The sequence below is a fragment of the Salmo salar genome, chromosome ssa02 (genome assembly GCF_905237065.1).
Source record: "Salmo salar chromosome ssa02, Ssal_v3.1, whole genome shotgun sequence".
In the NCBI taxonomy this organism is placed as follows: Eukaryota; Metazoa; Chordata; class Actinopteri; order Salmoniformes; family Salmonidae; genus Salmo; species Salmo salar.
Window position 1 is genome coordinate 75,460,440 of NC_059443.1, and position 26,400 is coordinate 75,486,839.

The following is a 26,400-nucleotide window of genomic DNA, read 5'->3' on the forward strand; positions in this document are numbered from 1 at the left end:
ACAAGATCTATACAGAACTCGATATCACAGCTGGGGAATCCAACATTGCTCAACAAGATCTATACAGAACTCTATAACACAGCTGGGGAATCCAACATTGCTCAACAAGATCTATACAGAACTCGATATCACAGCTGGGGAATCCAACATTGCTCAACAATATCTATACAGAACTCGATATCACAGCTGGGGAATCCAACATTGCTCAACAAGATCTATACAGAACTCTATAACACAGCTTGGGAATCCAACATTGCTTGACAAGATCTACACAGAGCTCTACATCACAGCTGGGGAATCCAACATTGCTTGACAAGATATACACAGAGCTCTACATCACAGCTGGGGAGAGTGAAGGGGTTAATAAAGAGCATGAGGTTCAGCAGATTGAAGATACAGCTCGGACCACAGCATTTCAAGACCATGCAATCACTGCAATGACATCTTCAAATCCATATTCCAACATATATTTGACCTCTTGGGGATGTCATTCGAAAACATAATGTTAAATTTCACTGCTATGCGGACGACACACAGCGGTACATTTCAATGAAACATGGTGAAGCCCCAAAATTGCCCTCGCTAGAAGCCTGTGTTTCAGACATAAAGAAGTGGATGGCTGCAAACTTTCTACTTTTAAACTCGGACAAAACAGAGATGCTTGTTCTAGGTCCCAAGAAACAAAGAGATCTTCTGTTGAATCTGACAATTAATCTGGATGGTTGTACAGTCGTCTCAAATAAAACTGTGAAGGACCTCGGCGTTACTCTGGACCCTGATCTCTCTTTTGAAGAACATATCAAGACTGTTTCAAGGACAGCTTTTTTACATCTACGTAACATTGCAAAAATCAGAAACTTTCTGTCCAAAAATGACGCAGAAAAATTTATCCATGCTTTTGTTACTTCTAGGCTGGACTACTGCAATGCTCTACTTTCCGGCTACCCGGATAAAGCACTAAATAAACTTCAGTTAGTGCTAAATACGGCTGCTAGAATCCTGACTAGAACCAAAAAATGTGATCATATTACTCCAGTGCTAGCCTCCCTACACTGGCTTCCTGTTAAGGCAAGGGATGATTTCAAGGTTTTACTGCTAACCTACAAAGCATTACATGGGCTTGCTCCTACCTATCTTTCCGATTTGGTCCTGCCGTACATACCTACACGTACGCTACGGTCACAAGACGCAGGCCTCCTAATTGTCCCTAGAATTTCTAAGCAAACGGCTGGAGGTAGGGCTTTCTCCTATAGAGCTCCATTTTTATGGAATGGTCTGCCTACCAATGTGAGAGACGCAGACTCAGTCTCAACCTTTAAGTCTTTACTGAAGACTTATCTCTTCAGTAGGTCCTATGATTAAGTATAGTCTGGCCCAGGAGTGTGAAGGTGAACGGAAAGGCTGGAGCAACGAACCGCCCTTGCTGTCTCTGCCTTGCCGGTTCCCCTCTTTCCACTGGGATTCTCTGCCTCTAACCCTTTTACAGGGGCTGAGTCACTGGCTTACTGGTGTTCTTCCATGCCGTCCATGGGAGGGGTGCGTCACTTGAGTGGGTTGAGTCACTGACGTGGTCTTCCTGTCTGGGTTGGCGCCCCCCCTTGGGTTGTGCCATGGCGGAGATTGCTGTGGGCTATACTCGGCCTTGTCTTAGGACGGTAAGTTGGTGGTTGGAGACATCCCTCTAGTGGTGTGGGGGCTGTGCTTTGGCAAAGTGGGTGGGGTTATATCCTGCCTGTTTGGCCCTGTCCGGGGTATCATCGGATGGGGCCACAGTGTCTTCTGATCCCTCCTGTCTCAGCCTCCAGTATTTATGCTGCAGTAGTTTATGTGTCGGGGGGCTAGGGTCAGTCTGTTACATCTGGAGTATTTCTCTTGTCTTATCCGGTGTCCTGTGTGAATTTAAATATGCTCTCTCTAATTCTCTCTTCTCTCTTTCTGTCTTTCTCTCGGAGGACCTGAGCCCTAGGACCATGCATCAGGACTACCTGGTATGATGACTCCTTGCTGTCCCCAGTCCACCTGGCCGTGCTGCTGCTCCAGTTTCAACTGTTCTGCCTGCGGCTATGGAACCCTGACCTGTTCACCGGACGTGCTTGTTGCACCCTCGACAACTACTATGATTATTATTATTTGACCATGCTGGTCATTTATGAACATTTTAACATCTTGACCATGTTCTGTTATAATATCCACCCTGCACAGCCAGAAGAGGACTGGCCACCCCTCATAGCCTGGTTCCTCTCTAGGTTTCTTCCTAGGTTTTTGGCCTTTCTAGGGAGTTTTTCCTAGGGAGTTTTCCCTAGCCACCGTGCTTCTTTCACATGCTTTGCTTGCTGTTTGGGGTTTTAGGCTGTGTTTCTGTACAGCACTTTGAGATATCAGCTGATGTACGAAGGGCTATATAAAAATAAATTTGATTGATTTGATTGAAGAGGCATCCGTCAGAACTGTGCTGACGAAGGGTATCGCTGGCATCGGAGAATCAGTCTCAGTGCAGAAGTTCATCCTTGACTGGGCAGAAGGAAAAGCCAATCAGGATGTAGATAGTCTTCACCCTTCCGTTCTATTCCATTCGTAACAAAGTTAACCAGTACAGTCTGTTGGAGCTCCTGAGTGACTTCCACCCTGAACTTTTAAATATGAAGGACACAAAGAAGGTGGCCGACGGTAAAGTCATGTTCATCTTGGATGGTCTGGATGAAAGTCAACTTCCACTGGATTTCCATGACAACAAGAGGTTGTCTAATGTAACCAACACAACATCAGTGGACGTGCTGCTGACAAACCTCATCAAGGGGAATCTGAAAGACCCACAGAAAGAAGAATACTTCAAGAAGAGATTCAGTGATGATGAAAACCTGTCCAGCAAAATCATCTCACACATGAAGACATAGAGGAGTCTCTTCATCATGTGTCACATTCCAGTCTTCTGTTGGATTACTGCCATGGTTCTTAGGAACATGTTCTGAAGAAGTCCCTAAAACTCTGACTGAGATGTACATTCGCTTCCTTCTCACTCTGACAAACATGAAGTATCACGAGAAAAATGAATCAGATCCTCGTAATCTGTCACTTTGTTATCGGTCAGTCTGTTGTCCCCACATGCTTCAAGATGGCCACCATTGTCCCTGTACCTAAGAAAGCAAAGGTAATTGAACTAAATGACTATCGCCCGTTGCACTCACCTCTGTCATCATGAAGTGTTTTGAGAGACTAGTCAAGGATCATATCACCTCCACCTTACCTGCCACCCGAGACCCACTTCAATTTGCTTTCCGCCCAATAGATCCACAGACGATGCAATCGCCACCACACTGCACACTGCTCTGTCCCATCTGGACAAGAGGAATACCTATGTAAGAATGCTGTTCATTGACTATAGCTCAGCATTCAACACCATAGTACCCTCCAAGCTCATCATCAAGCACGAGGCCATGGGTCTGAACCTCGCCCTGTGCAACTGGGTCCTGGACTTCCTGACGGGTTGCCCCCAGGTGGTGAAGGAGGAAACAACACTTCTTCGCTGATCCTTAACCCTGGGGCCCCACAAGGGTGTGTGCTCAGCCCTCTCCTGTACTCCCTGTTCACCCGTGACTGCGTGGCCAAGCACGCCTCAAATTCAATCATCAAGTTTGCAGACGACACAACAGTAGTAGGCTTGATTACCAACAACGATGAGACAGCCTACAGGGAGGAGGTGAGGGCTCTGGGAGTGTGGTGCCAGGAACATAACATCTCACTCAACGTCAACAAAACTAAGCAGATGATCGTGGACTTCAGGAAACAGCAGAGGGCGCACCCCCTTATCCACATCGTTGGGACCACAGTGGAGAAGGTGGAAAGCTTCAAGTTCCTCGGCATACACATCACTGACTAACTGAAATGGTCCACCCACAGAGACAGTGTGGTGAACAAGGGGCAACAGTGTCTCTTCAACCTCAGGAGGCTAAAGAAATTGTCTTAACACCTAAAACTCTCACAAACTTTTACAGATGCACAATTGAGAGCATCCTGTCGGGCTGTATCACCGCCTGATACGGCAACAACACCGCCCACAACCGCAAAGCTCTCCAGAGGGTGGTGCAGTCTGCCCAACGCATTACCGGTGGCAAATCTCCACCCTCCATAGGAAGGCCAAAAAGATCATCAAGGACATCAACCACCCGAGCCACTGCCTGTTTACCCCGCTATCATCCAGAAGGCAAGGTCAGTACAGGTGCATCAAAGCTGGGACCGAGAGACTGAAAAACAGCTTCTATCTCAAAGCCATCAGACTGTTAAACAGCCATCTACAACACATCAGAGGCTGCTGCCTATAGAGATAGATTAGGAATCACTGTCCACTTTAAGGAAATTAAACACTAGCCACTTTAATAATGTTTACGTATCTTGCATTACTCATCTCATATGTGTAAACTGTACTCTGTACTATTCTACGGTATCTTAGTCACTTTAATTGTGTGTAAATATTACATCACCCATTTCATATGTATATACTGTATTCTATACTATGCCACTGTATCTTAGTCCAATGCCGCTCTGACATATGTATATATATATTCTTATCCATTCCTTACTTAGATTTACGTGCATTTTGGGTATATGTTGTGAAACTGTTAGATATTACTTGTTAAATATTACTACACTGTCGGAGCTAGAAGCACAAGCATTTCGCTACACCTGGAATAACATCTGCTAAACACGTGTATGTGACCAATACATTGGATTTGATTTGTACAGATTATTCTGAAGATTTGAAAACTAGCCTTCCAAAACTTGGAAAAGAGCAATCTGGTGTTGCTGAAGACGATCTGAGAGAGTGTGGCATTGATGTCAACGAAGCCTTCTTGCTCTCAGGGATGTGCAGAGATCTTCAGAGAGGAGGACCCAATGTTTAGAACAAAGACATACAGCTTTGTGCATCTCACCATTCAAGAGTTCTTCGCTGCACTCTACATTTCCCTACGTTTATGTAAGTGAAAATGTCAACCTCGTTCATTTCAAGACATACGAGGTTACCGGTTCCTCTTGATGAGGAAGACATCCTCCCTCAACCTGAAGGTTCTCAGAGAACATTGCATGACTTGCAGAGGAGTGCTGTGGACGAAGCGTTGAAGAGCGAGACCGGTCATCTCGACCTCTTCCTCCGCTTCCTTCTGGGCATCTCACTGGAGTCCAATCAGATCCTCTTGAAAAGCCTACAGCTCCAGACAGAGGGGAGACACAGAGAGCATCCAGAAGACAATCAGTACATCAAGGATAAGCTCTCACCTGGCAACCATGGCAACCCGTTTTTATTGACCTTTGAAGCAGTACTCCTCGGAGCAGTGTATTAATCTCCTTCTCTGTTTGATGGAGTTGAACAATAACTCGCCGGTGGAGGAAATTCAAAGTCGGACTGAGAGGTAGTTGACCCCTGGTCAGGGTTCAGCGCTGACCTACATGCTGCTGATGTCAGAGGAGGCGCTGGGTGAATATAACATGAGAAAATACAGTACAACACTAGAGGGTGGTAGGAGACTGGTCCCGGTAGTTAGACACTGCAGGAAGGCTATGGAAGTTCAGATGTTATTTATCATCGCTTTGCTTTGCAAGCATTTCCAAGAATTCCATGATTACATACAAGCCAAGTCCAGGCCAATGTCTGCAAAGTAATAAGGCACCATTTTAAAACCCAAATGAAGCAGAATAGTTTGTGGTAGGAGGGCTGCAGTTGACTTACCTTCTACTACCTTGGAAGTGTTTATTGTTTTGCATTCATTCATATGATTCTAAATTGGGGGAGATCTGTTTAAACCCACCTGTGAAGTAATTCTTAGTAAGTGAGGAAATTTAATCCTAGAATTATATGCATATATTATACAATAATTTGTATTGGAAATTGCACATTTTTTGTTGGTATTCCTAGGTTTGTGGGATGCGTTCTCAAAGAGGACTGCTATGATACGTTAGGCTCATCTCTGGTGTCGGAGAACAGCCGTCTGACAGAACTGGACCTCAGCTACAACAAACTGACAGACACCGGGGTGGAGAGGATCTCCACTGGGCTTATGAGTCCACACTGTAAACTGAAGATACTGAGGTGGGACGAGACAACCCAACCTAGCCACACTGCTTCTTGACACAATGCACATCCAACCCAGCGTCGTCCGGGTTAGGGAGGGTTTGGCCTGCAGGGATATCCTTGTCTCATCGCGCACTAGCGACTCCTGTGGCGGGCCGGGTGCAGTGCACGCTGACCAGGTCGCCAGGTGTACGGTGTTTCCTCCGACACATTAGTGCGGCTGGCTTCCGGGTTGGATGTGCATTGTGTCAAGAAGCAGTGTGGCTAGGTTGGGTTGTGTTTCGGAGGACGCATGGCTCTTGACCTTCGCCTCTCCCGAGTCCGTATGGGAGTTGCAGCGATGAGACGAGACTGTAACTACCAATTGGATACCACGAAATTGGGGGGGTGAAAAGAAAAGGGGGAAAAAGTGTCCAATCAGGTCTGATTCTGGGAAGTGATTGGTCGGCTCTACAGTAGCAATACTAGTTTCTGAACAGTAATGTGGCAGGTTGGTTAGAATCATATTGGTGATTCGTGATGTCACAGCAAAGAACAGGTGTGTTACTGTAAGACAGACTCCATTTTGACAAGAAGACATGACAGACAGCAGACTGACACAACACACAACTGCTATGGGGGGCTCCTCTCGTCCCTGTCTGCTATGGGGGCTCCTCTCGTCCCTGTCTGCTATTGGGGCTCCTCTCCACCCTGTCTGCTATGGGGGGCTCCTCTCCTCCCTGTCTGCTATGGGGGCTCCTCTCCTCCCTGTCTGCTATGAGGGCTCCTCTCCTCCCTGTCTGCTATGGGGGCTCCTCTCCTCCCTGTCTGCTATGGGGGCTCCTCTCCTCCCTGTCTGCTATGAGGGCTCCTCTCCTCCCTGTCTGCTATGGGGGGCTCTTCCGCCCTGCCTGCTATGGGGGGCTCCTCTCCTCCCTGTCTGCTATGGGGGCTCCTCACCTCCCTGTCTGCTATTGGGGGCTCTTCCTCCCTGTCTGCTATGGGGGGCTCTTCCTCCCTGTCTGCTATGCGGGCTCCTCTCCTCCCTGTCTGCTATGGGGGCTCCTCTCCTCCCTGTCTGCTATGGGGGGCTCCTCCCTGTCTGCTATGCGGGCTCCTCTCCTCCCTGTCTGCTATGGGGGGCTCCTCTCCTTCCTGTCTGCTATGGGGGCTCCTCACCTCCCTGTCTGCTATGCGGGCTCCTCTCCTCCCTGTCTGCTATGGGGGCTCCTCTCCTCCCTGTCTGCTATGGGGGCTCTTCCTCCCTGTCTGCTATGGGGGCTCCTCTCCTCCCTGTCTGCTATGGGGGGGCTCCTCTCCTCCCTGTCTGCTATGGGGGCTCTTCCTCCCTGTCTGCTACGGGGGCTCTTCCCTCCTGTCTGCTATGGGGGGCTCCTCTCCTCCCTGTCTGCTATGGGGGGCTCTTCCTCCCTGTCTGCTATGGGGGGGCTCTTCCCTCCTGTCTGCTATGGGGGGCTCCTCTCCTCCCTGTCTGCTATGGGGGCTCTTCCTCCCTGTCTGCTATGGGGGGCTCTTCCTCCCTGTCTGCTATGAGGGCTCCTCTCCTCCCTGTCTGCTATGGGGGCTCCTCACCTCCCTGTCTGCTATGCAGGCTCCTCTCCTCCCTGTCTGCTATGGGGGGCTCCTCTCCTCCCTGCCTGCTATGGGGGGCTCCTCTCCTCCTTGTCTGCTATGGGGGGCTCTTCCTCCCTGTCTGCTATGGGGGGCTCCTCTCCTCCCTGTCTGCTATGGGGGGGCTCCTCCTCTAAGTAGCGTGTGTTTGGGGGGTATGCTGTAGCGTTAACATTTCCCTTCACTGCAATTAAGCGGCCCAAACCATGAAAAACAGCCCCAGACCATGACCTCCACCTCCACCATCCAAAAATATATTCTCCCTGCTTAACATCAAGAAGGAGTCACCTCCACCACCACCACCCAAAAATATATTCTCCCTGCTTAACATCAAGGAGGAGTCACCTCCACCACCACCACCCAAAAATATATTCTCCCTGCTTAACATCAAGGAGGAGTCAAATCCCAAAGATTATACCTGGCAAATGTTAAACCCTTAATTTAAACGTGACCTAAGACCTAGACAGACAGACAGAGAGATGGACAGACAGACAGATGGACAGACAGACGCAGTTTTGTATCACAAGCTCAGACCTATTTGTTTGAATCCAATCACCAAGCCTGTTAGAATAGAACAGTTGCCAGAGGATATGAAACTTTGCGGTTAACTGTAACGTTCAGGAAGTAGTCTACTCTACAATGCCCGTTGTAGACTGGACGACAAGACAACTTACATAGGGTAAATGTCATATTTTTAGGGATTCAAAGCTCTATATAGCCGTTATATTGATACGTGTTACATCCTACCCATGTTGTACATTTGTCTTTTACCTTTTCTGTTTATGTGTTGAGATTTAAAGAATTGTCTGCTTTGCTGCACAGTGTCTCGCTCTTATCGTGGTCAGATCTTTATTGTAAAAGAGAATGAACAGTGGGGGAAAAAAGTATTTGATCCCCTGCTGATTTTGTATGTTTGCCCGCTTACAAAGAAATTATCCGTCTATAAATTTAATGGTAGGTTTATTTGAACAGTGAGAGACAGAATAACAACAACAAAATCCAGAAAAACGCATGTCAAAAATGTTATAAAATTATTAGCATTTTAATGGGGGAAATAAGTATTTGACCCCTCTGCAAAACATGACTTAGTACTTGGTGGCAAAACCCTTGTTGGCAATCACAGAGGTCAGACGTTTCTTGTAGTTGGCCACCAGGTTTGCACACATCTTAGGAGGGATTTTGGCCCACTCCTCTTTGCAGATCTTCATTAAGTCATTAAGGTTTCGAGGCTGACGTTTGGCAACTCGAACCTTCAGCTCCCTCCACAGATTTTCTATGGGATTAAGGTCTGGAGACTGGCTAGGCCACTCCAGGACCTTAATGTGCTTCTTCTTGAGCCACTCCTTTGTTGCCTTGGCCGTGTGTTTTGGATCATTGTCATGCTGGAATACCCATCCACGACCCATTTTCAATGCCCTGGCTGAGGGAAGGAGGTTCTCACCCAAGATTTGATGGTACATGGCCCCGTCCATCATCCCTTTGATGCGGTGAAGTTGTCCTGTCCCCTTAGCAGAAAAACACCCCCAAAGCATAATGTTTCCACCTCCATGTTTGACGGTGGAGATGGTGTTCTTGGGGTCATAGGCAGCATTCCTCCTCCTCCAAACACGGCGAGTTGAGTTGATGTCAAAGAGCTCCATTTTGGTCTCATCTGGCCACAACACTTTCACCAGTTGTCCTCTGAGTCATTTAGATGTTCATTGGCAAACTTCAGACGGGCATGTATATGTATTCTTGAGCAGGGGGACCTTGCGGGCACTGCAGGTTTTCAGTCCTTCATGGCGTAGTGTGTTACCAATTGTTTTCTTGGTGACTATGGTCCCAGCTGCCTTGAGATCATTGACAAGATCCTCCCGTGTAGTTCTGGGCTGATTCCTCACCGTTCTCATGATCATTGCAACTCCACGAGGTGAGATCTTGCATGGAGCCCCAGGCCGAGGAATATTGACAGTTCTTTTGTGTTTCTTCCATTTGCGAATAATCGCACCAAATGTTACCACCTTCTCACCAAGCTGCTTGGCGACGGTCTTGTAGCCCATTCCAGCCTTGTGTAGGTCTACAATCTTGTCCCTGACATCCTTGGAGAGCTCTTTGGTCGTGGCCATGGTGGAGCGTTTGGAATCTGATTGATTGATTGCTTCTGTGGACAGGTGTCTTTTTTACAGGTAACAAGCTGCGGTTAGGAGCACTCCCTTTAAGAGTGTGCTCCAAATCTCAGCTCGTTACCTGTATAAAAGACACCTGGGAGCCAGAAATCTTTCTGATTGAGAGGGGGTCAAAGACTTATTTCCCTAATTAAAATGCAAATCAATTTATAACATTTCTGACATGCGTTTTCTGGATATTTTTGTTGTTATTCTCTTTCTCACTGTTCAAATAAACTTACCATTAAAATTATAGACTGATCCTTTCTTTGTCAGTGGGCAAACATACAAAATCAGCAGGGGATCAAATACTTTTTCCCCCCACTGTATACCTGTTTAAATAATATAAATATACTACGCCATCTTTCTCCAAGTCAACTATGTATCCTTTGTGTATCCTACATGTTTATGATGGCAATTCTAGCCTTTTGTGGTTGTGGCATAGGACTACAATACTGATACCGAATTGAGACTGTTCTGAGGGCAAAAGGGGGTGCAACTCAATATTAGGAAGGTGTTCTGAGGGCAAAAGGGGGTGCAACTCAATATAAGGAATGTGTTCAGTGTATATTGTTCTTTCTCTGCCTCTGGCTCTCTCAGGGGAAGGGGACTGATTTTGTAATATCATGGATCAGACTCCTCAGTCACTCATTCCAGCCCAGGACTCTGGTCCACTGTCCTCCATTACGGCTCAGCCTGCCCCTCCACAGTCCTCCATTACGGCTCAGCCTGCCCCAACACAGTCCTCCATTATGGCTCAGGGTGGTTCTGTTGTCGCTGCACCCCAGCTTGTTGGCTGCAATGTCGGAGGTTCAGTTTATCAAAACATCAGTGTTACTATCCCTTCACATGGTGCTGGTAAGACAATTCTTTATTGTTATTTTTGTTATAATAGAAAATAATAGCACAAGAAAAACAAGACGAATTATTACAGAAATGTTGATTAGTTAATATGCAGTGTTCCTGTCAAATAGTACAATACAATTAAGCTTATATTTTGTGTTCTGAAAGGGTACGAAAGTTGAACTAAGCTCATGAGGTATTTGTAAATTGTATTCTTCAAGAATCAATGGGTATACAGGAAATAATTAAGTTCAAAAAGTGGATGAACCAATTGTAGATTAACACACACACACACACACACACACACACACACACACACACACACACATAAAGTACGCCCATAAAGGAAATTGGACTTTGAAACCAGTAACTGAAGGTATTGTGTTTGTTACTTTACTGAATACTGCAGATAAAATATACTTTATAATCCAACGACACTATCAATTTTCTTTCCTCATTAGATGAAGAGCTGCCAAAAGTCAAGGACAAACACAAGTCCAACATGAAGAAGAAGTTTGGGAGCATCTTTGAGGGGCTTGGAAAATGGGGAAACCCAACATTGCTTGACAAGATCTACACAGAGCTCTACATCACAGCTGGGGAGAGTGAAGGGGTTAATAAGGAGCATGAGGTATGGCAGATTGAAGATACGGCTCGGACTAAAGCATTTCAAGACGATGCAATCAACTGCAATGACATCTTTAGATCTTTAGACCCTAAGACAGAGGAACATAATGACAAATCCCAATCCAAACAAGAGGTACCCATCAGAACTGTGCTGACAAAGGGCATCGCTGGCATTGGAAAAACAGTCTCAGTGCAGAAGTTCATCCTTGACTGGGCAGAAGGAATAGCCAATCAGGATGTAGATTTTGTCTTCGCACTTTCATTTAGGGACTTGAATTTGATCAAAGATGACTGCAATCTCTTGGAACTCCTGAGTGACTTCCACCCTGAACTAACAGATATGAAGGACGCAAAGAAGTTTGCCGACTGCAAAGTCGTGTTCATCTTTGATGGCCTCGATGAAAGTCAACTTCCACTGTGTTTCCATAACAACAAGATCTTGTCTAACATAACCAAGACAACATCAGTAGAAGTGTTGCTGACAAACCTCATCAAGGGGAATCTGCTTCCTGAAGCTCTCCTCTGGATTACCTCCCGACCAGCAGCAGTTGATAAGATACCCTCTGACTGTTTTGACCGTGTAACAGAAGTTCGGGGATTCAACGACCCACAGAAAGAAGAATCCTTCAGGAAAAGATTCAGTGATGATGAAAACCTGGCCAGCAGAACGATCTCCCACATCAAGACATCAAGAAGCCTCCACATCATGTGCCACATTCCTGTCTTCTGTTGGATTACTGCCATGGTTCTTGGGAAAATGTTGAGCAAAAATGACAATGGAAAAGTACCTAAAACTTTGTCTGAGATGTACATTCGCTTCCTACTCACTCTGACAAACATGAAGAACAAGAAGTACCATGGGGAAAACCAACCAGATCCTCGTAATCTGTCAGAGCCTGACGTACAGATCATTCTGAAGCTTGGAAAACTAGCCTTCCAAAACCTGGCAAAGAGCAATCAGGTGTTTTCTAAAGAAGATTTGAGAAAGTGTGACGTTGATGTCAATGAAGCCTTCTTGCTCTCAGGTATGTGCACAGAGATCTTCAGAGAGGAGGACCCAATGTTTCAAGCAAAGAAGTACAGCTTTGTGCATCTCAGCATTCAGGAGTTCTTTGCAGCACTCTATGTTTCCCACCTCTTTGTCTGTGAAAACATCAACCCGTTTGTGTCAAGAGAGATCAGGTTACCAAGATCGAATGACTGGTATTTTGGAGAAGGTGAGGACATCAGGCCACAACCCAGGGGATCTCAGCAGCAGCAGAAAACACTGCATGACTTGCAGAGAAGTGCGGTGGATGAAGCTTTGAAGAGCAAGACCGGTCATCTAGACCTCTTCCTCCGCTTCCTTCTGGGCATCTCACTGGAGTCCAATCAGATCCTCTTGAAAAGCCTACGGCTCCAGACAGAGGGAGACACAGAGAGCATCCAGAAGACCATCCAGTACATCAAAGATAGGCTTTCAGACGAAAAACAAAGACATTATCCCTCCCCAGAGAGGTGCATCAATCTCTTCCACTGTTTGATCGAGTTGAACGATACCTCATTTGTGAATGAAATTCAAAGGTTCTTGACATCCAAGAACCCTTCTGAGAAGAAGCTGATGCCTGCACAGTGCTCGGCGATGGCATATGTACTCTTGATGTCAGAGGAAGTGTTAGACAAACTGGACCTGAGAGAATACAACACGTCAGATGAGGGGCGTAAGAGGCTGGTCCCAGCTGTTCGATGCTGCCAAAAGGCCATGTGAGTTGAAGTGTTGATGTGTACAGTATGTGTCTTCTAGCCATTTATTTAGTACTATACTACATCCACACCTCTCATAATAAACATCTCTCCTCTGAAGACTAGCAGACTGCCGCCTTACAATGAGTTACTGTGAAACAGTGGCATCTGCACTACAGCTGCCTGACTCCCACCTGAGAGAGCTGGACCTCAGCGTCAATGTCCTGTTGGACCCGAAGCCCCTCTTCGTTGGACTGAGCAGTCCCAACTGCCAACTGGAGTCACTTAACCTGAGCCATATCAACATGGAAAGATCAGGACCAGAGCTTCTAAAGGCTGTGCTGATGGGTCCTCACAACCAGCCACTTGTGTTGAGGTGAGTTCTGTGCCTGGACCAACACACAGCAGAACACTTTTGAACAGTTATTAACCTTCAAATCTACTCTGGCAAAGAAACCAAGCAATAGCTTTAATGATAAACAACTTAAATCATGTTGGCAAGTTTGAAGAATTCAATTATTTGTTGTTGTTTCACATAGAATCACCAGTTGTGATCTCAAAGATGACATTTGTGAAACCGTTGCCTCAGCTCTCCAGTCAGCTGGCTCATGTCTGACAGAGCTGGATCTCAGCTACAACAAACTGACAGACACCGGGGTGAAGCAGATCTCCAATGGTCTTTTGAGTCCACACTGTAAACTGAAGATCCTGCGGTGTGTAATGAAAATGTTTAAATGGGAAGTTCAGGATCAATAGAAGGGATTGGGACATGTGTGTCATTTTCAAAACGGTCAAATCAACTCCATATGTGGTTTGACATTAGGTGATTTGTTAATTTATGTAAAAACATTGCACATATGCCCTTATCCATTAACATTGATTGTTAACTAGCTTCTTAGTCCAGGATTTGTCTTAATCTGTGTCTGGAAAACGGCCCTATAGGTTCATTTATTCTGGATTAAAGACAACTCCCCTTTACATTTTGTTTATGCATTTTTTTGTGTGTTTGACAGATTGACTGGTTCTGAGGTTACAGCGGAGTCCTGTGGAATTTTGTCCTCTGCTATAGCAGTCTCTCAGCTCGAGGAGCTGCGTCTGGGCTGCAACAAACTGGGAGACTCTGGAGTAAAGCTGCTGTCTGCTGGACTGATGGATCCACATTGTCAGATACATACTCTGGGGTGAGAAATAAACCGCTATGTTTCATCTTCTGTATGTTATAGTAGAATAAACATTTTATTACTGCATTTTTTAAACTGTACTGTAACAATGGAAACACCAAGAGAACGTAGTGTTAAATTCTCTCCCTTTCCATCCCAAGGCTAAGGGAGTGTAATCTCTCCAGACGTTCCTGTGTCTCTCTGGCTCCTGTTCTGTGGTCATACTCAGTACTGAGAGAGCTGGACCTGAGAGACAACAATCTGTGGTACTCTGGAATGAGGCTCCTCTCTGCTGGACTGAGGAACCCCAACTGTAACTTACAGACTCTTAGGTAGATTATACATTTGGTTTTGTGAAATCATACTGTAAACTTCAGAAAACAGTAAAATAGGAATGATTTAACTAGTGAACTGCACTTAAATAGAATTTAAACTTTTTAACCTAAAAATATATACTCTAGCAGTTGTTCATTGTTTTATGCTGTCTCTTCTCTCTGTAGGCTTTCTGGTTGTCTAGTCACAGAGAAAGGCTGTACATTTCTTGCCTCCGCTCTGGAATCAAACCCCTCCCACCTGAGAGAACTTGACCTGAGCTTCAATCACCCAGGAGACTCCGGAGTGAAGCTGCTCTCTGCTAAACTGGAAGATCCACACTGTAGACTGGAGAAACTCAGGTAAATGGAAAATGTAGTTGATTTTACTTTTGCTTCTGTTAACACCTCATTGCTCAATGGGCTTTCAAGACCCTATTTTATATAGTGAATTCATCAAGGCAATCTCCACTGTAATCAGGTTCAATAGGCCCTACATTACTCGTTTTTTGTCCTATAGTTTGGACCATGGTGGAGAGTCCAAAATCAAACCAGGCCTGAGGAAATGTGAGTCATCAAAATACGTTTAAGAATATAAAGCTAGCTTTTTAATCACCTAAACTTTATAAGAAAATTGTGAAAAGAACATAACACATACTGTACCAGTCAAAAGGTTGGACACACCTACTTATTCAAGGGTTTTTCTTTATTTTTACTATTTTCTTCATTGTAGAATAATAGTAAAGACATCAAAACTACGAAATAACACATTTGGAATCATATACTGTAGTAACCAAGAAAGTGTAAAACAAATCAAAATATATTTTATATTTGAGATTCTTCAAAGTATCCACCCTTTGCCTTGATGACAGCTTTGCACACTCTTGGCATTCTCTCAACCAGCTTCATGAGGTACTCACCTGGAATGGTTTTTTCTGTACAGCACTTTGAGATATCAGCTGATGTAAGAAGGGCTATTTAAATAAATTTGATTTGATTTTCCAACAGTCTTGAAGGAGTTCCCACAAATGCTAAGCACTTGTTGGCTGTTTTTCCTTCACTCTGCGGTCCAACTCATCCCAAACCATCTCAATTGGATTGAGGTCGGGTGATTGTGGAGGCCAGGTCATCTGATGCAGCACTCCATCACTGTCCATCTTGGTCAAATCGCCCTTACACAGCCTGGAGCTGTGTTTTGGGTCATTGTCCTGTTGAAAAACAAATTATAGTCCCACTAAGCGCAAACCAGATGGGATGGTGTATCGCTGCAGAATGCTGTGGTAGTCATGCTGGTTAAGTATGCCTTGAATTCAAAATAATTCATGGACAGTGTCACCAACAAAGCACCCCAGACCATCACACCTCCTCCTCCATGCTTCACGGCGGGAACCACACATGCTGAGATCATCCGTTCACCTACTCTGTGTCTCACAAAGACGCAGCGGTTGGAACCAAAAATCTCAAATTTGGACTCATCAGACCAAAGCACAGATTTCCACCGGTCTAACGTCCATTGCTCGTGTTTCTTGGCCCAAGCAAGTCTCTTGTTATTATTGGGGTCTTTTAGTAGTGGTTTCTTTGCAGCAATTTGACTATGAAGGCCTGATTCACGCAGTCTCCTCTGAACAGCTGATGTTGAGATCTGTCTGTTACTCTTTGAATAATTTTTGGGGGCTGCAATCTGAGGTGCAGTTAATTGCCCATTTCTGAGGCTGGTAACGCTAATGAACTTATTCTCTCCAGAAGAGATAACTCTGGGTCTTCCTTTCCTGTGGAGGTCCTCATGAAACCCAGTTTCATCAAAGCGCTTGATGGTTTTTGCGACTGCACTTGAAGAAACTTTCAAAGTTCTTGAAATGTTCCGTATTGACTGACCTTCATGTCTTAAAGTAATGATGGACTGTCATTTCTCTTTCCTTATTTGAGCTGTTCTTGCCATAATATGTACTTGGTCTTTCATCAAATAGGGCTATCTTCAGTATCACAACACAACTGATTGGCTCAAACGCATTAAGAAGGAAAGAAATTCCACAAATGAACTTTTAACAAGGCACACCAGTTAATTGAAATGCATTTCAGGTAACTACCTCATGAAGCTGGTTGAGAGAATGTGAAGAGTGTGCAAATCTGTCATCAAGGCAAAGGGTGGCTAATTTGAAGAATTTCAAATATAAAATGTATTTCGATTTGCTTAACACTTTTTTGGTTACTACATGATTCCATATGTGTTATTTCATAGTTTTGATGTCTTCACTATTATTCTACAATGTAGAAAATAGTACAAATAAAGAAAAACTCTTGAATGAGCAGGTGTGTCCAAAATGTTGACTGGTACTGTATTTTGTCTTGCTACAGATGCCTGCCAGCTGAAGATGGACTTTAGGTTAGCAGATGATGACCTGACTCTGTCCGAGGACAACACGAGGGTGGTGAGGAGAACGCAGGTTCACCTAAATCCTTATTTTGATTTCTCGGATTCAGATGACTCAGATTTCTCACATCGGACCAAAAAGTCGGATAGGTGGGCCAAAGTACGCTGCAGGGAGCCCCTGTCTGATGGTCGTTCCTACTGGCAGGTTGAATGGACTGGCTGGGTTGACATTGGGGTGACATATACACCCAGATGGGGTATGGAGAATAAGAGGTGTTTTGGGCTTTTTGCTGCAATGAACAGTACGCATTTATTCATGATATCAGGCTCTCAGTTATATCAGCACCCAGGCCTGACCCAAAGTGTATAGGAGTGTATCTTGACTTTCCAGCCGGCACTCTGTCCTTTTACAGCGTCTCCTCTGGTACACTGACCCACCTGCACACATTCCACACCAAGTTCACTGAGCCACTCTACCCTCAGTTCAAAATCATGTGTGATGAAAGGGAGATATTTGGCTCTGTTAAAATCCAAACTCTGTGAATGAAACAAACAGGGAGAGTCTGGAATGAAACAAACTGGGAGACTCTGGAATGAAACAAACTGGGAGACTCTGGAATGAAAGCAGCCATCATCAGAGTGAAACATTTTTTTATAATGTTAATGTCTGTAATTAGATTTAGTCTGTGTTTTTTGGGGGGAGATTGAATTGAACTTTACTGATACTCAGGTGGGAAATCGAAATGGTATAGTCTTACATGACATATGGTGATGATGTAAATAATGATTCATGTCTAAAGTTTTGTATGGAACTGAGAGTCATGTTGTTGTGTCTCTGTCTGATATAAAGTGATGAAGATGACACACACCTGTCTCATCACAACGACACCACTCAGAGAGATGACACACACCTGTCTCATCACAACGACACCACTCAGAGAGATGACACACACCTGTCTCATCACAACGACACCTTCACTCAGAGAGATGACACACACCTGTCTCATCACAACGACACCACTCAGAGAGATGACACACACCTGTCTCATCACAACGACACCACTCAGAGAGATGACACACACCTGTCTCATCACAACGACACCACTCAGAGAGATGACACACACCTGTCTCATCACAACGACACCACTCAGAGAGATGACACACACCTGTCTCATCACAACGACACCACTCAGAGAGATGACACACACCTGTCTCATCACAACGACACCACTCAGAGAGATGACACACTCCTGTCTCATCACAACGACACCACTCAGAGAGATGACACACACCTGTCTCATCACAACGACACCTCTCAGAGAGATGACACACACCTGTCTCATCACAACGACACCTTCACTCAGAGAGAGACCAATGATGTTTTGATTAGAAACCTTTATGTAATAAACGTAATAAATATTTACCATTCACACATCATTCAGCTTTGAGTGTGTAAATGGTCTTTGGAAGTTGTTTGATGTTTATATTATTTTATTATTGTTGTGGTTATAGTAAACATTCTGTTTTATTATTAATATGTTTATAATTATTCATTTGTGTAAAAGCTATTTGAGTTTAGTTGAAGCAGCTGAAACCAGGGAATCCTGCCAGTAATGGAAGAGAGAGAGAGAGGGGGAGGAGGGGGAGAGAGATACTGCAGAGTGATAGAGGGAGGAGGGGAGGAAGAGAGAGTGATACTACAGAGTGATAGAGGGAGGAGGGGAGGAAGAGAGAGTGATACTGCAGAGTGATAGAGGAAAGAGGGAGGAGGGGAGGAAGAGGGAGAGTGATAGGAAAGATTGTTAGAACTAAACCAAGATAGACCACAGCCTGTCATTCCAAATGGTAACAGATGAGTCATAGCGGGCAGAACAAGCAAGGAGGTGGGCAGAGCCAAGCATGAGCTAGGTCCTATTGGCACGTTCTAGCAGGCATTTGCATATTTCCGTTAATAAGGAAGGCTACTCTGAAGTGCGCGTGTGCAATAACTAAATTTGCCTTTGCACTCCTTCTAAACTACACAATGTTTTAAAACTTTGGCAAAGGGTAAAGTATACAACATTTTGTCCACTCTGTTCGTAACAGATTCTAGTTTTGGGAATAGAAAACTGTATTGAGATCAAACGTTTCATCGCAGCGGATGCTTCACATTTACACATCCAGTGAAATATCTGTCATTGTTCTGTCTGTGGTGATACTGCAGACTGCTAGAGGAAAGAGAGAGGGGGGGAGGAAGGGAGAGTGATATGTGAACGAGAGAGAAGGAAGGAGAAAGGGGGAGAAATAGAGAGAGATATAGGAAAGAGAGAGAGGGGGAGAAGGGAGAGAAAGGGAGAGTGATACTGGTGGGCAAATTTGTTTTGATTAAAAAAAATGTAACCAATTTGTTTGTTGTTTGATTTTTCTGTCATAATCAATTTGAGCGATGGATAAAAGGGCATTTATTAGAAAATGTATACAGTACCAGTCAAAAGTTTGAGCACACCTGTACTCTTTCTTCATGGTCGATTTGCTGCAAGAAACCACTACATGAGCAATGGACATTTGATCGGTGGAAATCTGTCCTTTGGTCTGATGAGTCCAAATTTGAGATTTTTGGTTCCAACCGCTGCGTCTTTGTGAGACACAGAGTAGGTGAACGGATGATCTCAGCATGTGTGGTATGGCGGAGGAGGTGTGATGTTGTGGGGGTACTTTGCTGGTGACACTGTCTGTGATTTATTTAGAATTCAAGGCACACTTAACAAGCATGCATTCTGCAGCAATACCTATCTGGTTTGCGCTTAGTGGGACTATAATTTGTTTTTCAACAGGACAATGACCCAAAACACAGCTCCAGACTGTGTAAGGGCTATTTGACCAAGAAGGAGAGTGATGGAATGCTGCATCAGATGACCTGGCCTCCACAATCACCTAACTTCAACCCAATTGAAATGGTTTATTCTACAATGTAGAAAATAGTAAAAATAAAGAAAAACCCTTGAATGAGTAGGTGTTCTAAAACTTTTGACTGGTACTGCAGGGCCATCATCATTTCTACATACTTTCTATCTAGTATGTAGTTTAAGACATTGAAGTTTGGCCTGGAGTGTTTTTCTCCTCTCCTCCTCCCCTATCCACCTCCTATCCTCCCCTATCCTCCTATCATCCTTTTCCCCTATCCTCCTCCCTATTCTCCTCCCCTATCCTCCTCCTCCCCTCCTCCTTTCCTCCTCCTATCCCCTTCTCCTCTCCTCCTCATTCTCCCCCCTCTCTTCCTATCCTCCTCCTTTCCCTCCTCCTCCTCTCTTCCTCCTATCCTCCTCTATCGTCCTCCTCCTCTTCCTTTTCTCCCTGTCTGCTATGGGGGCTCCTCTCCTGTCTTCTATGGGGGCTCCACTACCTCCTGTCTGCTATGGGGGCTCCTCTCCCCCTGTCTGCTATGGGGGCTCCTCTCCCCCTGTCTGCTATAGGGGGCTCCTCTCCTACCTGTCTTCTATGGGGGCTCCTCTCTCCCTGTCTGCTATGGGGGCTCCTCTCCCCCTGTCTTCTATGGGGGGCTCCTCTTCTCCCTGTCTGCTATGGGGGCTCTTCTCCTATCTGTCTTTTAAGGGGGCTCCACTCCCCCCTGTCTGCTATGGGGGGCTCCTCTCTCCCTGTCTGCTATGGGGGCTCCTCTCTCCCTGTCTGTTATGGGGGCTCCTCTCTCCCTGTCTGCTATGGGGGCTCCTCTCCTCCTGTCTTCTATGGGGGCTCCTCTTCTCCCTGTCTGCTATGGGGGGGGGGGTCCTCTCCCCTGTCTTCTATGGAGGGGGCTCCTCTTCTCCCTGTCTGCTATGGGGGCTCTTCTCCTACCTGTCTTCTATGGGGGCTCCACTCCCCCTGTCTGCTATGGGGGCTCCTCTCCCCCTCTCTGCTACGGTGGGCTCCTCCTCTAAGAAGACAGTATTTGGGAGGAGTAAGAAGCAACAGGACTGTTGACCTGGAGTGAACTGAAAGAGGCACTATCCAGTAAGAAACAGAAGAGAAGCATCATTCTTCCTACTCTGGACAAACTGTCAGTGGAGATCCTGAAGAGGGAGGTCCTTACTCCCAAGAACATGTTTTCATTGGCCGGGAACAGGAAGGAGTCGCCATCAATCAAAAGGCTGTCATTGGGTAACTCTAGCAAGGAGTCTGTGCCACTGAAGAGTCTCTCTCTGGATAAGAGGAAGAAAGAGGTTAAGAAATAGGTGAAGAAAGATGGGAAGAAAGGAGAACAGATTATATTCTCTATGGGGAACATTGGAAAGGAATCCCCTTCACCACCCCCCCCAAAAAATTCTCTCTGGTTAACATCAAGAAGGAATCATGTCCTACACCACCCAAAAATACACTACATGACCAAAAGTATGTGGACACCTGCTCGTTGAACATCTCATACCAAAATCATGGTCATTAATATGGAGTTGGTCCCCCCTTTGCTGCTATAGCAGCCTCCACTCTTCTGGGAAGACTATCTACTAAATGTTGGAGCATTGCTTCTGGGACTTGCTTCCATTCAGCCACAAGAGCATTAGTGAGGTCGGGTACTGATGTTGGGCGATTACGCCTGGCTTGCAGTCTGCGCTTCCAATTCATCCCAAAGGTGTTTGATGGGGTTGATGTCAGGGCTCTGTGCAGGTCAGTCAAGTTCTTCCACACCGATCTCAAAACACCATTTCTGTATGGACCTCACTTTGTTCACAGAGGCATTGTCATGCTGAAACAGGAAAGGGCCTTCCCCAAACTGTTGCCAAGCACAGAATCGTCTAGATTGTCATTGTATGCTGTAGAGTTAACATTTCCCTTCACTGGAACTAAGGGGTCCGAACAATGAAAAACATCCCCAGACCATGACCTCCACCACCACCCAAAAATATATTCTCCCTGCTTAACATCAAGAAGGAGCCAAATCCCAAAGATTATACCTGGCAAATGTTAAACCCTTCATTTAAATGTGATCTAGGCCCTAGACAGATGGACAGACAGACATAGTTTTGTACCACAAGCTAAGACCTATTTGTTTGAGTACATTTCTATCCAATCACCAAGCCTGTTAGAATAGAACAGTTGCCAGAGTTTATGAAGATTTGTGGTTAACTGCAAAGTTCAGGAAGTAGCCTACCCTACCTCACCCTGACCATGAAACAAACAAAAGAAAGTAGGAGGAAGAGAGAGCACCGTTGTAGACGGGACAACAAGACAACTTACATACGGTAAATGTCATCTTTTTAGGGATTCAAAGTTCTATATAACCGTTATATTGATATGTGTTACATCCTACCCATGTTGTACATTTGTCTTTTACCTTTTCTGTTTATGTGTTGATATTTAAATAATTGTCTGATTTGCTGCACGGTGTCTCGCTCTTATCGTGGTCAGATCTTTATTGTAAAAGAGAATGTATACTCAATGGCGTACCTGGTTAAATAATATAAATTTACTACGCCATCTTTCTCTAAGTCAACTAGTATCCTATGTGTATCCTACATGTTAATGATGGCAATTCTAGCCTTTTGTGGTTGTGGCATAGGACTACAATACTGATACCGAATTGAGACTGTTCTGAGGGCAAAAGTGGGTGCAACTCAATATTAGGGAGGTGTTCTGAGGGCAAAAGGGGTGCAACTCAATATAAGGAAGGTGTTCAGTGTATATTTTCTGTTCTCTCTCTGCCTCTGGCTCTCTCGGGGGAAGGGGACTGACTTTCTGATATCATGGATCAGACTTGTTGACTTGTTCCAGCCCAGGACTCTGGTCCACTGTCCTCCATTACGGCTCAGCCTACCCCTCCAGTGTCCTCCATTACGGCTCAGCCTGCCCCTCTACAGTCCTCCATTACGGCTCAGCCTGCCCCTCTACAGTCCTCCATTACGGCTCAGCCTGCCCCTCTACAGTCCTCCATTATGGCTCAGCCTGCCCATCCACAGTCCTCCATTATGGCTCAGCCTGCCCATCCACAGTCCTCCATTATGGCTCAGCCTGCCCATCCACAGTCCTCCATTACAGCTCAGCCTGCCCCTCTACAGTCCTCCATTACGGCTCAGCCTGCCCATCCACGGTCCTCCATTATTTCTCAGGGTGGTTCTGTTGTCGCTGCACCCCAGCTTGTTGGCTGCAATGTCGGAGGTTCAGTTTATCAAAACATCAGTGTTACTATCCCTTCACATGGTGCTGGTAAGACAATTCTTTATTGTTATTTTTGTTATAATAGAAAATAATAGCACAACAAAAACAAGACCAATTATTACAGAAATGTTGATTAGTTAATATGCAGTGTCCCTGTCAAATAATACAATACAATTAAGCTTGGGGTGGCAGGTAGCCTAGTGGCTAGAGTGTTGAGCCAGTAACCAAACGGTTGCTAGATAGAATCCCCGAGCTGACAAAAATCTGTCGTTCTGTCCCTGAACGAGGCAGTTTACCCACTGTTCCTAGGCCGCATTGTAAGTAAATAAGAATTTGTTCTTAACTGACTTGCCTAGTTAAATAAAATATATATATTTTGTGTTCTGAAAGGGTACGACAGTTGAACTAAGCTCATGAGGTATTTGTATGTTGTATTCTTCAAGAATCAATGGATTTACAGTATATAATTAATTTTAAAGTCCAAAATTGGATGTCCCAATTGTAGATTAACACACACACACACACAACACTCATAAAGTACGCCCATAAAGGAAATTGGAATTGAAACCAGTAACTGAAGGTATTGTGTTCGTTACGTTACTGAATACTGCAGATAAAAGATACTTTATACATCCAACGACACTATCAATTTTCTTTCCTCATTAGATGAAGAGCTGCCAAAAGTCAAGGACAAACACAAGTCCAACATGAAGAAGAAGTTTGGGAGCATCTTTGAGGGGCTTGGAAAACGGGGAAACCCAACATTGCTTGACAAGGTCTACACAGAGCTCTACATCACAGCTGGGGAGAGTGAAGGGGTTAATAAGGAGCATGAGGTATGGCAGATTGAAGATACGGCTCAGACCAAAGCATTTCAAGACAATGCAATCAACAGCAATGACATGTTTAGATCTTTAGACCCTAAGACAGAGGAACATAATGACAAATCCCAATCCAAACAAGAGGTACCCATCAGAACTGTGCTGACACAGGGCATCGCTGGCATCGGAAAAACAGTCTCAGTGCAGAAGTTCATCCTTGACTGGGCAGAAGGAATAGCCAATCAGGATGTAGATTTTGTCTTCACACTTCCATTTAGGGACTTGAATTTGATCAAAGATGACTGCAATCTCTTGGAACTCCTGAGTGACTTCCACCCTGAACTAACAGATATGAAGGATGCGAAGAAGGTGGTTGACGGTAAAGTTGTGATCATCTTTGATCGCCTCGATGAAAGCCAACTTCCACTGTGTTTCCATAACAACAAGAGGTTGTCTAATGTAACCAAGACAACATCAGTGGACGTGCTGCTGACAAACCTCATCAAGGGGAATCTGCTTCCTTCTGCTCTCCTCTGGATAACCTCCCGACCAGCAGCAGTTGATAAGATACCCTCTGACTGTTTTGACCGTGTCACTGAAGTTCGAGGATTCAACGACCCACAGAAAGAAGAATACTTCAAGAAGAGATTCAGTGATGATGAGAACCTGGCCAGCAAAATCATCTCCCACATAAAGACATCAAAAATCCTCCACATCATGTGCCACATACCGGTCTTCTGTTGGATTACTGCCAATGTTTTGGGGGAAATGTTGAGCGAAAATGACCATGGAAAAGTCCCTCTGACTGAGATTTACATTCGCTTCCTACTCACTCTGACAAACATGAAGAACAAGAAGTACCATGGGGAAAACCAACCAGATCCTCGTAATCTGTCAGAGTCTGACATACAGATCATTCTGAAACTTGGAAAACTAGCCTTCCAAAACCTGGAAAAGAGCAATCGGGTGTTTTCTGAAGACTATTTGAGAGAGTGTGGCATTGATGTCAACGAAGCCTTCTTGCTCTCAGGGATGGGCACAGAGATCTTCAGAGGAGAGGACCCTATGTTTCAAGCAAAGATGTACAGCTTTGTGCATCTCACCATTCAAGAGTTCCTTGCAGCACTCTATGTTGCTTTCTCATATGCCAGTGAAAACGTCAACCCATTTCGTTTAAGAGACTACCAAGAGCTACCAAGAACAAATTACAGTGATTCTGGAGACACATATTTTGGAGACAGGGAGGATGACTACAGGGAGGATGACTACAGGGATGATGACTACAGTGATGATGACTACAGTGATGAGGGCTACATGGATGATAGCTGGAGTGAGGACGAAGACTACAGGCCACAACACAGAGGTTCTCAGCAGCAGCAGAAAACATTGCATGACTTGCAGAGGAGTGCGGTGGATGAATCTTTGAACAGCGAGACCGGTCACTTAGACCTCTTCCTCCGCTTCCTTCTGGGCATCTCACTGGAGTCCAATCAGATACTCTTGAAAAGCCTACAGCTCCAGACAGAGGGAGACACAGAGAGCATCCAGAAGACCATCCAGTACATCAAAGATAGACTTTCAGACAAAAAACAAAGACAATATCCTTCCCCAAAGAGGTACAACAATCTCTTTCTCTGTTTGAATGAGTTGAACGATACCTCGTTTGTGAATTAAATTAATGTCACGTCCTGACCCTGGTAAGAGGTCATTTTCCTTAGTAGAGTGGTCAGGGCATGACAGGTGGTTGTTTTGGGTGGTTTTGGGTTTTCTGTTTCTATGTGGGGGAGGTTTTGGGTTTTCTGTTTCTCCAGGAGGAGGAGCGGGACTAACCAGGATGGGGAATATCTGGAGTCATGGGCCTGGGAGGAGATCCTAGATGGGGCAGGACCGTGGACAAGGCCGGGAGAGTATCGCCGCCCGCCGGAGGAGATAGAGGCAGCTATGGTGGAACGGCGATACTGGGAGGAGCGGCTAGGAAGGCAACAGGAGGCCAAGAGGCAGCGGCAAATTATTTGGCTAAGGCTAAGCCAACTCCCCGTGCTTACCGTGGGGAGCAAGTGACTGAACAAGCACCGTGCTGTGCGGTGATGCGCACTGTTTCGTCCATGCGCACTAACAGCCCGGTGCGCTCGGTACAACCTCCTCACAGTTGCCGTGCGCGAGGGGCCGTCAGCCAAGAAGAAGTGCGCCCGGCTCAGCGTATCTGGTCTCCAGTGCGCCTCTTCGGCCCAGGTTATCCTGCGCCTGCTCTACGCACGGTACCCCCATTCACCAGCGCAGCACAGTTCGTCCTGTACCTGCGCTCTGCCCGTGCTCGGCGAGAAGAACCATCCAGCCAGGACGGGGTGTGTCAGCCCCGAGCTCCAGACCTCCAGTGCGCCTCCATGGCCCAGTACGTCCTGTGCCTGCTCCTCGCACTCTTCCTCCAGTGCGCCTCCACAGCCCGGAACCTCCAGCGACGTTCCCCAGTCCGGAGCCTCCAGCGACGTTCCCCAGTCCAGAGCCTCCAGCGACGTTCCCCAGTCTGGAGCCTCCAGCGACGTTCCCCAGTCCGGAGCCTCCAGCGACGCTCCCCAGTCCAGAGCCTCCAGCGACGC

At 45.7% G+C, this 26,400-nt stretch overlaps 2 protein-coding genes across 2 annotated transcripts; both read left to right on the forward strand.

Annotated features, from left to right (window-relative positions):
- Nucleotides 1-10,175: 10,175 nt before the first annotated feature.
- On the forward strand, nt 10,176-17,286 carry LOC123738172 (NACHT, LRR and PYD domains-containing protein 3-like). The gene is made up of 10 exons (XM_045713285.1): nt 10,176-10,677; nt 11,124-13,032; nt 13,133-13,387; nt 13,551-13,724; nt 14,025-14,192; nt 14,333-14,503; nt 14,672-14,845; nt 15,003-15,049; nt 16,838-17,155; nt 17,267-17,286. Exons 1-10 carry the CDS (start codon nt 10,446-10,448, stop codon nt 17,284-17,286), a joined length of 3,468 nt encoding a protein of 1,155 aa, XP_045569241.1. The 5' UTR covers nt 10,176-10,445.
- A 5,650-nt stretch (nt 17,287-22,936) lies between these two features.
- On the forward strand, nt 22,937-25,492 carry LOC106595923 (NLR family CARD domain-containing protein 3-like). Its single transcript, XM_045713881.1, has 2 exons — nt 22,937-23,030; nt 23,649-25,492. Exon 2 carries the CDS (start codon nt 23,690-23,692, stop codon nt 25,475-25,477), a length of 1,788 nt encoding a protein of 595 aa, XP_045569837.1. The 5' UTR covers nt 22,937-23,030; nt 23,649-23,689; the 3' UTR covers nt 25,478-25,492.
- The last annotated feature ends 908 nt before the right edge of the window (nt 25,493-26,400 follow it).